The sequence below is a fragment of the Mirounga angustirostris genome, unplaced genomic scaffold (assembly GCF_029215605.1).
Source record: "Mirounga angustirostris isolate CCGP_5_RB_7025 unplaced genomic scaffold, mMirAng1.0.hap1 SCAF_12, whole genome shotgun sequence".
Taxonomy (NCBI): domain Eukaryota; kingdom Metazoa; phylum Chordata; class Mammalia; order Carnivora; family Phocidae; genus Mirounga; species Mirounga angustirostris.
The window spans coordinates 27825810-27840736 of record NW_026991720.1 but is presented as its reverse complement, the minus strand read 5'-3'; the positions used below and the strand labels follow the sequence as shown (position 1 = coordinate 27840736).

General features: G+C 41.3%; 1 protein-coding gene across 11 annotated transcripts in view; it reads right to left on the bottom strand.

The window, feature by feature from the left end:
• The window catches only part of CADPS2 (calcium dependent secretion activator 2), a 517989-nt gene extending 503380 nt beyond the window's left edge, over positions 1-14609 (bottom strand). For 7 of the 11 annotated variants that reach the window (XM_064575000.1, XM_064575003.1, XM_064575004.1 and 4 more), the window contains exon 1: positions 14085-14608. In XM_064575000.1, the coding sequence (XP_064431070.1) occupies positions 14085-14423 (339 nt within the window). In that variant the 5' untranslated portion in view covers positions 14424-14608. Of the gene's footprint in view, positions 1-14084 lie in introns of all 11 variants that reach the window. The other 4 variants (XM_064575007.1, XM_064574999.1, XM_064574997.1 and 1 more) reach the window with 2 other exon arrangements.
• Between the last annotated feature and the right edge of the window lie 318 nt (positions 14610-14927).

Below are 14927 nucleotides of genomic sequence, written 5' to 3'. Positions count from 1 at the left end.
TCCTCCAGAGCTTTGTTCTTGACCCACACTCTCTGGCCGATCATGCGCAGTCCCATGGATAACAAAAGGAAAGGGAGGGCAAGATAAGAAATGTTGTCTTCAGGGGCACCTGGGTGGCTCAGTTGGTTAAGCGACTGCCTTCGGCTCAGGTCATGATCCCGGAGTCCTGGGATCGAGTCCCACATTGGGCTCCCAGCTCGGCGGGGAGCCTGCTTCTCCCTCTGACCCTCTCCCTTCTCATGCTGTTTCTAATAAATTTAAAAAAATCTTAAAAAAAAAAAAAATGTTGTCTTCAGCCAGACAGCCATGTGCCTAACAATTCTATTGCTTATAAGAAGGTGATAAGATATTGGAAGCAACCAGTAGAAACCAATAATGGTAAAAGAACCGTATTCCAAGTAGAAGGAAGCCAGGTGCTTGTAGGAGCGAACAGACCCTCCACTGTGTGTTCTACAGGAAGTAATGGCTAAAGTCTAAAAGGAATGAGAGAAAGTGGAGTGGGTATTTCAGTTTAAGAAGTATTTCCCAGAAGTACTAAAAAGTATGAAGAGTTAAAAAGGCTCCTTCTGGGAAGCTGACTGGCAATTGGGGAGGCACGGACAGACTAATTCTAAGTCCCAAAAGTTTTGTGTTTAACTACATAAATATGTAATAGCCTAGTTTCAGCAAATTATCATCTCAAAGTAGCACTATGTTACCATACTGATTATTTAAGCTCAAATACATTATATCATGGAGTAAATGCTTTCTATATTATACACCACCTCTGAGGCGACCATCCTATTCAAACCTGAACCATTGTCCGAACCTCCTAACTGGTCTTCCCACTTCCACTCTTGTCCCTATAGCCTATTCTCAAGGTTATACAACTTTAAGGGGGTGAACAAATTCCACATAAATGGTGGTCACTGGAGTTATGCAGAGTATTTTCAGGTCAAAGATCCTTTTAGATTTTTAATCTGGTCACTTCTTGTATCAGCTCAAAACTCAATAGCTTCCCAAACTTAAATTTTGAACATGTTAACACGACTTACAGAAATGTAGGTGAGCTTGCCCATGCCTATCGCTCCAGATTCATGCCTTCTCCACTTTCCAGTTCTCATCCCACTCTAGCCAGTCTAACTTCTTTGCTGTTCTTCCCAAACAAATTTTATTCCACCTCAAAGTTCTTTGTACTTGCTGTTAATGCCACCTGGATGTTCTTTCTCCTCACCTGACACCCCATTTTCAAATGGCTCAAATACTTTTGCTTAATTCAACCAATACCTGCTCCTCAGGGAGCCTTTCCCTGACCACCCTACCTAAACTAACTAGGGATGCCAAACCCCCTTCCACAGTCACCGGGTCTTAATACATGTGTACTTGTTGATAATCATTTCTACTAGAACTTTCATGAGGGCTGTTTTGTCCACACCTACACTCCCAGTGCCTAAAACAGAGCCTAGTACACAATGCCTGTTTAAATATTGCCTCAATATTTGCTGCCTAAATGTAATGGGCTTCATAGAACATTTTTCTAAGTGAAAATGAGAAAACAACAAACAAAAAACCCTTTGAAGATTTACTCCATGCCAGGCACTGTGCTAGGTACTTTTCAGAAGTTTTCTAGGATCTTCACAGCATCCTGAAGTATCCATCATTTTTACACATCAGACAGTAATCTAGAGAGGACAAGGGCAGAACCCTGCTCTGCTTCAGCTAGGGGCCTCCCATAAACAAGAGTGAAGGTTGGAGAGTCAAAGAGGAAAAGGACAACACAGGAGGGGTGAGAGATTACCAACAAACTAGGAGTATTAACCACCTTCCATCCCACATTTATGTATTCCAGCATTTGCACAAAATCTGATAATTTCAATTGTGTGTAAAACTAAGAACTACTAAACCAGTAAATATTAACATCAAAGATCTGCTATTTGTCACATACTTTATGTAGAGCTCAGTTGTACATTTGAAACCTGTTTATCAGTAATTTTAATCTCACTTGCGTAAAGCACAATACATATGCATGTACATCTATACGTTTATATTTATATCGTTCCTCTACACAACAGTCTATACAAAGAACAGCACTGAAGCTTAGTTTTGGGTGGCAAAGCCACCCTGTAGAACTCAAGCTGTTCATTAGATAATGTAAGAAAGGCTGAATTCAGCATATGAACTACAGCTTAGAAATAACATGAAAAGTGGATGGTGAAATTAAACCTAAAATGAGGTGGTGGTGTCATCTCTATATTGTTGAGCCCAAGTAGCATTTCCAATCCCCATCTTACTTGACCAGGAGCACTTGTCCTTGTTCTCTACTTCATTGTATTAAAGTTTTTTTTTCCTCAGTTTAACACAGACCATGCTGGCTTTCTTCTAGATCAGCTGCCCCTTCTCCATTTCTTTGTCAGCTCAACCTTCTCTCCCCCTTAAATCCTAAAGTTCTAAGATCAGCGCATTAAAACCTCTTTGCTGGATCTGCTTTCCTACCACATCCAGGCCCATGATTTCAATTACAATCCATGTGACAATTCTCAAATTTACCTCTTGTACCCAAATCTCTCCTGGACGCCAAACAATTATCCTTTTGATCTCCACTTATTTGAAGGACCACAAATTCAACATCTCATGTATTAGGTTTTAGCTCCCTTATGGCATGGTCTGTACTGGATTAAACTGTATATCCCCACATCCCTTCTCTCACGTATTTGTAAGAGTGAAAAAGGAAATAAAGTCCAAAGCCTAGGATTTATAGGAATTATGGGATTGTACGCTTGAAACATAATTATGAAAAATTAAGGTTATTAGGACATTTTGGCCTCCCCCAGTCATTTCAGGTATACCTGTTCTATCATGGAAAGCAGAATGGCCCTCTAGTTGAAGCAGGGTTGAGAGAACAAGAACATGCCTTCTAGTTCTCTACCTCCCACTGCTCAAGAGTACATCAAGTGCTTCTGGTTAGGAAAACCAGAGCTTCACAAATGTAGGCAATAGTGGTCTTGTTATAATTCAGAATGGTTCCTGAGGATACTCAGCATTTTGTAAGCCTTTTTGGCTAAAGCAGTGTTTGGAGTTTTAAATATTTTTCTAGAGAACTAAATTAAAATAAGATTCTCATCTCTTTAAATAAAATTTGGAATATATTTCCTTAAATTTGTGAAAGTAATAAAAATACAGGTTTCATAGCAGAATTTAATTTTCCCAGCTTCCAATATTCATACAGATACATAAAAGTATCTTTAAAGGAAATACTGCAGACTGAATAGAAAACGGAAATCCATTCAGATGAACGTCCACTAACTTCATAACCCATGAAGAAAACTAGAGACATAAGCTTCTTAAAACACACATGCTCTGCCCAGTGAATCAAAACAATAAGCATCACCATGAGGAAGGCATAAGATTTATATCCTGTCACTATCTGTCCCTGGCTCCAGGATGGGAGAGTTCAAATGCCATGAAGACAAAACAAAAAGCAAAGGAAACCGAAAACACAGAACAAAAGGGAAAATAAGATGGATACATTGGCAATGACGGTTTCAAGCTCTTATAAAAGCAAAGACTAGGCAAAAATTGTATTAATTTTTCTCAATATAAAATAACCTCAAAATGTGTGTAGGCACACATGCATATGCAGATGTAGGTGTTTATGTGTGTGTGTGTGTGTGTGTGTGTGTGTATATAGGTGAACAGGAGCAGGTATATTATGGGTATCAGTATCTGATAAACTCCAACAGTTTAATTTCAACTTTAAAGTTGGACAAAGTAGAATTCTTGTCCAGTACCACACTAAATGAATCAAAATCAGTGAAAAGGAACTCCCTTTAAGTATATATTTATCTTTATACTATTAAAAATTTAGCAAAGCTTTTGAGTTTAATTTACTTTATATTTCCAGAAGTATTTAAGATAAAATTATAACCAGATAACACAGTACTATAAAGACAAGATAGGAATGATTACTATAAAACTAATGATTAGATGTATAAAACAAAATCCTAAAGTCAGAAAATTTGCTTCATGATTTGTGATAGAATACTAATTGGGGTGTTTGGGTAGCTGAGTTGGTTACACATCCGACTCAGGTCATGATCTCGAGGTCATGGAATCAAGCCCTGTGTGGGGCTCCGCGGTCAGCACGGGATCTGCTTGAGATTCTCTCATTCTGTCCCCACCCCCACTTGCACTCTAAAAAAAATTAAATTTTTAAAAACTTACTAATTATACTACAAATAGTTCAGTGAATCACACTGTCAACATAAAATTAGAAATTAACTTCGACAGTAGAAATTTTTCAATATTCCAGTTAACTATATTAATACTGGTTCAAGAGAAAAATAAGTAACATTAGCAAAAGTTTAATATTACAAACTGATGCCAAACTGTATCTAGAGGTAAATTCATAGCTTCATATACTTTCATTTTATTACAAAGCAGAAAATAAAAGGATCCTAAGCTGCCAGATAAAAGAACCACATTTATCTTACTCAGCCCCTCCCCCCCAAAAAAACCTTAGGAAAAGAGAAACTATAAAACAAAGTTTATGAAGTTAACATGTACATTTATAAAAACGAGTATCTGGGCTGTTTTTTTAGATTTTTTATTTATTCATTTGAGAGAGCGTGCACGCATGCCAGTGAGAGCAAGCAAGAGCACAAGCAGGGGGAAGGGTCAGGGGGAGAGGGAGAAGCAGGCTCTCCGCTGAGCAGGGAGACCAACACAGGGCTCAATCCCAGGACCCCAGGATCAGGACCTGAACCAAAGAGATACTTAACTGACTGAGCCACCCAGATGCCCCCTAGTCTTTTTTTTAAAGAAAGGACAAAATCTGAAGACTGAAAACTGTAGAGAAAACAAGAGATATGTCCAACTATGTTAATTTACCTGAAAATCTAGAAATGGCCAATCCTCTGAAGTCATGATCTTCATATTTGAATGTGGAATAAGGAGAATAGCTAATACGATGAAGAGGAAAAATCCAAAATAGATTCTGGATATAGTTAATTTCATGAGTGAAGTCTTTCTGCTGTCAAACAAGCATCTGTTATCTTATATACCCAAAAAAAAAAAAAAAAAAAGCCTCTTAAGTTTATATTCCTCACTTAATACTATTCCTTAAAAATCAAACCTGTCACAACAGCCAGCATAGAAAATGACAGACCTTTCTGAATACAGGTAAAAAAAATAAAAGTCTAGGGAACTGGAAATCAAGTGTTCTTTTAAAGAAAAACAAAACCACAATCAGGAAGCAATTACCCTAGAAATGTAAATATGGTTTAACAATATGAAAACTAGGGGCGCTGGGTTGCTCAGTTGTTAAGTGTCTGCCTTCGGCTCAGGTCACGATACCAGGGTCCTGGGATCGAGCCCTGCATCGGGCTCCCTGCTCCACGGGAAGCCTGCTTCTCCCTCTCCCACTCCCCCTGCTTGTGTTCCCTCTCTCGCTGTGTCTCTCCCTGTCAAATAAATAAAATCTTAAAAAAAAACAAAAACAAAAACATGAAAACTAGTCACATCCGTAAAATTAAGTTAGGCAATTACCTCAACTGATGTTAAGTAATTTGATAACATTCAAAGTCAATTCCTGGTATCTTTATCCTTTTAATGTAATAAATAGTGTAACAAAGAATATTCTAAAATATTAACAATGTATTCCTTGGTATAATACCAAAAGCATTCCTCAGTAAAGCTGGGATAAAGACAAAGGTATGGCAAAAAATACACTATTCTGAACATTCTTACTAGTGACATCAAACAGAAAAGGTAGAGCTACTGGAAAGAACAAGTCATTACTATCAGAAGATTCAGCCACCCACATAGACAATCTAGAAGAATCAGGTAATCATTACTGAAACAATCAGTAGTATACAGTAACATGATCAGTTAAAATCAAGTTAGTTTAGGGGCGCCTGGGTGGCTCAGTTTGTTAAGCACCTGCCTTCTGCTCAGGTATGGATCCCAGGGTCCTGGGATCCAGCCCCTTTTATCAGGCTCCCTGCAGGGAGCCTGCTTCTCCCTCTCCGCACCACCTCCCACCCCCTGCTTGTGCTTTCTCTCGCTCTCTCTCCCTTTCTCAAAAGTCTTTAAAAAATACTAAGTTTTTAAAAAAAAATTTTTTTAATAGCGTAGTTTAGAATTTAACAGTAATAGAAAAAGATAAGCCACAATAAAAAATTATGTTTAAAAATAACCTTGGTTATAAACCTCAGTCTACATAATGAAACCTACAAAACTTCACAAAGACATAAATAAGAGGATTTACTAAGAGATGTTTATGTTGCTAGAAGAGTGAATTTAGTAAAATAGTTTCCCCAACAGGCTTAAAAAAAAAAAATTGCATCTAGGGCGCCTGGGTGGCTCAGTCGTTAAGCGTCTGCCTTCAGCTCAGGTCATGATCCCACGGTCCTGGGATCAAGTCCCACATCAGGCTCCCTGCTCGGCAGGAAGCCTGCTTCTCACTCTCCCACTCCCCCTGCTTGTGTTCCTGCTCTCGCTATCTCTGTCAAATAAATAAATAAAATCTTTAAAAAAAAAAAAATAGCATCTAGTCTGGAGCATATCCATCAGTAGGCACTAAACTAAACACTTTATATATGTCATCTAATTTAATTATAACAAGAATTCTATGTGGCCATTATCCCCATTTTACTAGTGAAAAAGCCAGCACCCAAAGACAGGAAATGCCATCCTCATACAATGCATGGATACTACTGAAGAATGAAGCCCAGGCCCTTGAAGACAATGATCTCCTAGCTGTTTCAATACTGCTGCAATTAAGAAAAAGGTGGGGGGGGAGGGGGGAGGAGACAGGATGAAAAGAATTTGACAAATGGGAACTAATCCCATCAGGTTATTAAAATACAGGATTATCCTAAATCAAAATTATAGGATACTAGCAATAGGAAGAACTAGATCAATTAGAATAGGTAACCTAGGGAAAGATATAAAGAAAAACATATAATCTGTAAGTTATTGAACACTAGACTGTGAGGGAATTTCTGCTTGTTTTATTCCTTACTGTATTTCCAAAACATCTGATAGTGTTAAGTAGAGGCATAATAAATATTTGACCAATGAGTTAATGAAGGAAACAATATGAACTTGACTTACAGCGTAGTAATGGAAGTAGAGCATAATCAATTAGGCTGCAAGAACTGCTTAGCCATTTAGGGGAATAAGTCAACTCCTTGCTTCAAACAATTCTAGATGGGAAGTTGTCAAAGAAACTCAATGTTAAGGGGAAAAAAAAAAATCGAAGTAGATCTAACAACAGTAAGATCATAGAAACCCCCTCCACAAAGGAACGCTATCCTCAACGTACTGATAAGCGCTCATATCAGTAAAACCAGTATCTCAATAGAAAAATGGGGAAAGGATATTAGACCATACACATACATTCATCCTCACAATCAGCTAAGAGCAAGTTAACTATCATCTCAGCTACCAGACTGGAAAGATAGCCTTTAAATTGGTCATACCCTTTGCCCCAGTAACATTTTCATTGTAAAGATTCATCACTAACTTGAAAGTTAGAAAATGAAAATATTCAAACCATAAGGTTTACAAAGGATATAAAATTTCAAAAAGACCATCAATGATGCCCTACAAATAGACTCCCAAACGCAAACCAACTTAACCCATTAATGCTTTTTAATTTATTATAGTTGATACACAATGTTAGTTTCAGGTATACAACACTGACTTGACACTAACATAACTTGAAATAGGTTTTCCATACTGTCTACCTAATGCTAAAATGTTGCCAAAAGACTACACACAAATCTCAAAACATTTAGAACTGTTTAAGTACTTCAAAGAATTATTTAAGAATGCCTCTGAAATTTACTTTTTGAAAGACCTTTAGGTACTACCACATACACAGGAGAAATATTCCTCCCACTAATGATCTTGAAAGACCTTGGTGAAATTTACTCTTCAGTTAGGCATTACTCAGTGTCAACTCCTACTCAGATTTCACTATACTCCCCCAGTTTATTTTGGGATGGAAGGCAACACTCAGGCTTACCCTGAGCATCCTATATTTTGTTGCTAAATCTGGGATCTGTGGTTTTATAGTGAATTACACAATTGCAAATGCAATTTAATCGCCTCTAGCATATTACCTAATTAAAGACCTTTTTAGAAGTCTAACATGTACCGGTCTCCCACTGTATTGATTCAATAAAGTCTAGATTATTATTTGGATAGATTGGTTCCACGCTTAGAGCATCCCTCCTGCCTTTACCTTAATATGGAATACTGGTTTACTCAATAATCTCATTACTGCAAATACTTTCACCTTGCCCAGGTTAAAATAAGTTCAGTTCCCTGTAGCTTTAATGACAACAAGCAGCCGTTCTCAACCTTTGTTGTACACTGGAATCACCAAGGAAGCTTTAAGACTACAACCTCAGAGACCGATTTCATTAGTTAGGGGTGCAAATTGGATGATGGGATTCTTAAGAGCTCTCCAGGTAATTCTAACACACAGCTGAAGATAGAAATCACAGGTTTTTGGTTTTTGGGGTTTTGTTTTTCAAAGGAAATCCTACCAAACTCCTTAGCTGATTTTGAAACAAAGGGACCAAAACAGTAGTCCTAAAATGAAGTGTTACCAATTTAGGACAATGGTTTCATAATTTGATTCCTAAACATTCCTAACTTTGGGAAGGTGCCCTTTGTTCCAATTATACATCCACTAGTCAGTCATGAGGACTTTTATAGCCTAAAGATTGAGGCTCACAGGACTATGCGACCCACCACTTCCTTCCCAAAGGTCTAAATAAACTTGAAATGCATACGAAATAGCACAATCATCCAAGAGGCCTGCCTCACTACCAAATGATAACTGGTGGGATTTTCCACTCAGAATTTCCATATTTCATAGCCTGGCAATTAGTTTTCATTTTAAAATTCTTTAATGACCTTACAAACTGTGCTATTTATCTTGTGAGTGTACAAATAAAGGGAACGGTTTCCATTAAAAGAAAAAACTAAAGAGGGAAAAGAGGATGACGTTATTTTATTTCACTTTATAAGCAGTCACGGTATATCACAAGTACAGCTGATTTTTGAAAGAAGCCAATGCCAATATCACTTAATCCATTTGAGTTCTCATTAGCACAACTCATTCCATAAAATTAAGTGCTATGGCCTCAAGATACCCTGTGGAGGATTAAAGGAATTGAAGCAACACACATCTTCCCAAGATACTGTTGAAGTCCAGTCTGAGGTTGCTTTAATGTGGTTTCCACCTCACTCCCCAGAGGACAACGTATTCCTGGTTATTAAAAGCCAACCTAACCCATCCCCTTCTACATTTGCACCATCATGTACCAACGCCTCAGGAGCACATGGGATTAATTATCCTAACTCCCGAAGAGGGTGGTTTTTTTGTTTGTTTGTTTTAAGACTTTTGTATCAGCTGCTGAAAACCTGCAAACAAGAAAGCAAGGCATACTACTGGGCTCCTACACTGCTGGTCTCTCAGGTTGGATAGCAGCATTAACAGTTTTGCTCGGCCGTCCTTAGTTTTGTACCAACAAGTATTACTGTTTTTATGGCTTCCTTTACAAGGGTTGGTGGGGGATCCTGGAGATCTCAAAAGCATGTTTGGGGGGAGTGCGTGGGTAGCTCAGTCGGTTGAAATGTCCGACTCTTGGTTTCAGGGTCGTGAGACTGAGCCCCACATCAGGCTCCACAGTTAGAGGAGGGTCTGCTTGGGATTCTCCCCCTCTCTGCCTCCCCATGAACACTCACTAAAATAAAGCAAGGGGCGCCTGGGTGGCTCGGTTAAGGGTCTGCCTTTGGCTCAGGTCATGGTCCCAGGGTCCTGGGATCGAGTCCCACATTGGGCCCCCTGCTCTGTGGTAGGCCTGCTTCTCCCTCTCCCACTCCCCCTGCTTGTGTTCCTGCTGTCAAATAAAATCTTAAAAATAAGGCAAAAATCCATGTGTTTAAGAACTTTAGTTTCCAAAGATTAGACGACTTTGCTTTTGTTCCTTTTCCCCAAACTATACCTAATTCTTTGAAACATGGACTAAATCGGACACTTCCACGTATCCAGGTAGGTTTTTGTAAGATACACTCTGCTGAGAATACATCAAGGCCACAGTTGTAGCTTCGGCACCAAAGAGGGGCAACACAGCATGAAGACAAGGACTGCGTCAGCATAACGTAAGGGATGCTCAACCTTTGTAAATCTGTAGGGTTTTGTTTTTTTTTTTTCTAGAAAACCGGCTCTTTCCCTGAACTTGGCGGGGGGGGGGGGGGGGGGAGAAGATCATCTAAGCAGTTAAGAATTAACTTAAAGACATAAGGGGCTATCATTTCCAGAGATAAAAAATGGCCGTTTTATTGTAATGGAACATTCAGAGGTCAGTTCTAGGAAAGAGCCTACTTTGTTTTTTCACCCAATACTATCTATTTCTCTATAATGCACTCTCCCTGATCAGTTTTACCTAATGAGCTTACTTCCCCCACATCTGTCATTTCACAGTATTTGCATACACTTCCCAAATTTAGAATTAAAAGAAAATTATGCAAAGTGGTGGGAATGATTATTCTATATGAAGGTCTAATAAGTCACAATTTAGTGATTACAGTGGCCATGCACATAAAATGCAAAGAACATGAGTATATGATTCATACAAAGTTATTAGGTAATATTTTCGTCTTTTTAACTCCTGCTTTTTTAAATAGTTGGCTCCTTCAACAGCTGACTTTACTAAATTCAACGAAAACCGTGCAACCACTCACTAGAAACCTACGGACACAGCTAAACTATTAGCACTTTAAGTCCTGTACATCTAAGTGGAGACCTGTAGTCTAAGCCCGTATCTGTAGGAGTGAATGTACTTAACTTCTACCACGGTGGCCATTAGGTTTGTCAGACTCTTCCTACATTCTAATGACCTGTTCACCTGTTTTTTCCTACAGGGTCCCCGGGTTTTCCAAAGGCTCAACAAACTGCCTTTATAGTTTGCCTTATGACGAAACAGTTGTGATTATCTGTGTCACCGTTTTGTAGTTTCAACACTGATCCCACCTTTAACCAAAGATCTAGAGTCATACAGTTTATTGCTGTGGTGTTCGGATGGTGCAAAGGTAACCAAGGTAAATAAGCATCAGGCTTAGGCACTTCACAGCTGAAGTCCTTTTCCCATTAGTGGTTACTTCGTATTTGTATCACATATGAACCCCTGGGTATGTTCGTTCAGGTGGTGTGACCACCGGGTACGAAGCTTTGTCAGTACCCGGGTCCAGCCATCAGTAGTCACAGGGCCTAACGGCCTTATTTTCCAGCGAAAAGCAAAGGCATGTTTTAGTCAACTGAGTTTAATGCTACGAAGCTTTCACAAATAACTCCTGGCTAAAACCCCTAACTTGATTTGTGGGCCTTCTAGCCAAGAAAGGGAAAAAAAAACAAAAAAAAAACCCAAAACCACAATGGGGCTCAGCTCTAGTTCACGGAAACTCACCTGCCCTTAACAGAGAGCTAAGACAGTCAAGGTAAGGCTCTTCTGTCATTTATAGAATGAAGACGCTTTTAGATTTCAATTTGAGAGTTTCTAAAATTCTCAAACTTTTGAGTAAGCAACAATATGCATTTCAACAACATTTAAGCCTTTAAATCCGTTTACTAAGGGTGCCTCAGTCATTAAGCACCTGCCTTCAGCTCGGGTCATGATCCCAGGGTCCTGGGATCAAGCCCCACATCAGGCTCCCTGTTCAGGCAGGAAGCCTGCTTCTCCCTCTCCCTCTGCTTGTGTTCCCCCTGTGTCTGTCAAATAAAATCTTTAAAATCCTTTTACTAGATACCTAAACTTGAAGATACAGAAAAATATATGATGAATTAGTGATTTTGCAATTACGCCATTATTTTTATATAACCCAACTGTATAATTCAAGACTTAAAGTTTTTGGCATTAATTGACTTGTGCAAATTCACAAGAATATGAATCCCCACTTCACTGTCCTAGGAGGAAACCTACTGCCAAGAAATGCTCCAGCTCTCTTTAGTAAGCATATTAAAAAAAAAAAAAAAAAAAAAAAATGGAGCCTTTTGCATTAGGCAAATACACTTAGGCTGTTATATGGCCTCGCCCTTAATAAAATTCACAAAAGTTAATCTGACCGTATGCAATTCTCTCAACATTTACAGAATTGAAGTCTCCAAGCATTCCAAACATTTTTGCAGAGATCAGATGATGAGACGCAGGGTTTTGTTCGATTTGGTAACACCCGGATAAGGTTATAACAATATAGTTTCCTTAGTATTATGAATGTACCTGTTCGAAAGTTGAAGTTCTGTAGCAACTTTTTAAATGAGTCAGATCTGCAGCTATGAAAAAAATGAGTTTCAACAAAATGTGAAGTTAGCACAGTATCAGCTACCAGTGTCTTTTTAAAGAGTCCGAACAGAGATACCGTTAGTTTAACCATACATTTTACTATGTTATGTTAATCACCATACATTACATTAGTTTGATACATTTTTATACTTTAATACACTAAAAATAAGCTTAAATGACGTATGAATGATCAACGTGATGACTGGATGGCATTCAGAAGCATTTTATAGAACCACATAGAACACAGGCAAAAGTTACCTACACTTAGTTAAGGACTACTGAAGTTGAAAGCTGCTGGACCTATGGGAGTGGAGAGGCAACAGGTAACTGCGAATACAAACAATGAGGAAGTACTTACCTATGAGTGGGATGGAAGGTACACAAGAACTCCATGGGGTGCTCACAACCGACCTGAGGAATGGTAGCTTCAATCGTGCCAATTGGTTTGAGATTAGGAAATGGTGCTTAGATCTATTGCTCTCCTCCAAAATGAGGAATTTGCCTAGAGGGTACCAACATCTTTTCCAGCTCTAGCCTTGTGACTGAATTACCTACAGGTTAGGTTCTGGAAGGATCTGTAATCAGGTGACAGCTGTGGAGAATCCTCCCGTAAATACTCCCAGAGAATGAAGGGTTCAAAACAGCTTTCTTGGTTTAGGTGTGTTTTTAAAGGCTGGATAAAGGAGGGTGGGAGGGTGGCAGGAAGACTGCCTTTAGTGGAAGATGTAGTGGGGTTTCAGACAGCAGTTCAAAAGCTTTCCAAATTTTTAAGAAATGCCTCACATACTTAATACCTCAGAAAACACCTATGCATCTAAATATGCCTTGGGCAAATGACAAGCTCTCTGGGTCTCCAGGTATTGTCCAACTAAGGAGATAGATTTCTCCTGAACCTTTAGGCTCATCATTCTATTAGAAATATTTACTAGACATGTTTTATTTGGAACATTTACCCGATTAGGGCAATTTGAGTCATGACTTTCATCTGTTACGGTACATTAGACCCATGGAATCTGGTTTTAAAACTAAGGTCGGAAAATATTACACCTGGAACTCATCACTTTGGGATACAAAAAAAGCATTCCTTATTAAGTGGCAATGTGCTACTCCTTTGTTTTTCATCAATAGTGCGTTTCATTAGGCCTGCCCAGACCAGGAATTACCAACCTACAGCAACTCTTCAAAACTGCGTACCCTTTCCAACGTTTGGATTTGAAGTCCTAGTTTTACAGCAGTATAGGAAGCTTAACTTTTTTTATTCACTGGGGAAAATCTCTACCCCTTCGCCCTAGTGAAGGCTTCTCTAGCTAACAGAAGTGTCCAGATTCCACCTGCTTCGCCTAACTACAGTCATTTACACCCACAGCAAAGTCCAGCTCCAGCTGAACTGGGTGGACAGGAATGCACCACTGCTGTTAGAAAATTAAGTTGATGGGAGTTGCGTTCTAACCTGGCCGGAGCGGAGCCCCACCGGGTGCAACCACCGCACAGCCCACGTACCGGTTAGTCTCACGGACGCCGAGCTGACAGCTTCTGCCAACGAGAAGGGGGGGCTGGGGGAGGACGCGGCCTCTGCAGCCCGATACCCAGCCAGCTAAAGCACCGTCTTCCCTTGAACCTCGAAGACCAACAAAAATAGTACCCGCGTTGAACAAGGGCAGAGGGCAAGCGACCCAGAGCTCTCCCAGGAGGAAACTCCGGAGAGGAGGAAGTGGCGGCCGGAGGCGGCGGGTCCTGCGTGCAACTCACCTTCTGCTGCCTCCGGGCCATGTCGGTGGGCTGCTTAGCGTTGAAGGGGTACGCGATGCACCTCACCACGAAGACGTAGAGCTGCAGGCGGATCCTCCGCTCCTGCTCCTCATCCCGTTGCCGCGCGGGCTCCTCTCGCCCCTCGCTGAGCACCGAGGGGCTTGGGCTCACTGGTCTGGCCGCGCTGCCGCCGCCCGCGCGCCCCGGCGCGTCCCGCCGCCCTTCGCGAGCCGGGGCCGGTGGCGCTCGCCGCGAGCCGCCGGCCGCCACCAGCACATCGCGGCTCTCCGCTTCCAATGCTTCGTCCGATTCCTCTTCACTGGAAGACGGGTCCAGCATGGTGCTCGGGGCGCCCCGCCGCTCGGCCTGCGGCCCCCAGGCGCCTCACCCACGGCAGCTGCGCCCGCCGGTCTGAGAAAGCCTCGCGGCCGGCAGCAGCGGTCGCAGAACGAAAGGGAAACTGGCCAGAGCTTTCCGGACACGTCGAGTTGGGACCGGAATGTTTCCTACCACCGGGGCGAAGGGGGCGGGCAGGAGCCGGGAGAAGAGGGGGAGCCGCCGGGATTAAATAGGCGGAGTTAGCGTTGGAGGTGAACGTGAGCGCCTCGAGAACTGCTCGGCCGGCCCGGGGCCCGCCACCGCCGTCGTCCTACAACGCCCGCTGGGCGGAGGCGGGGCGGCCAGAGCGCCCGGGCGCAGGTGGGGAACCTGTGGCTCCCACAACGAGCAACACGTGGAATAAAATGTTGAGCGGGCGCGGGGTCGCCGAGTGCGCGTGCGCGCGCCGCAGCTACCGCCGGGGCCCGGGTGCCGGGTACCGGGGCGCGCAGTTTGCAAAGGCAG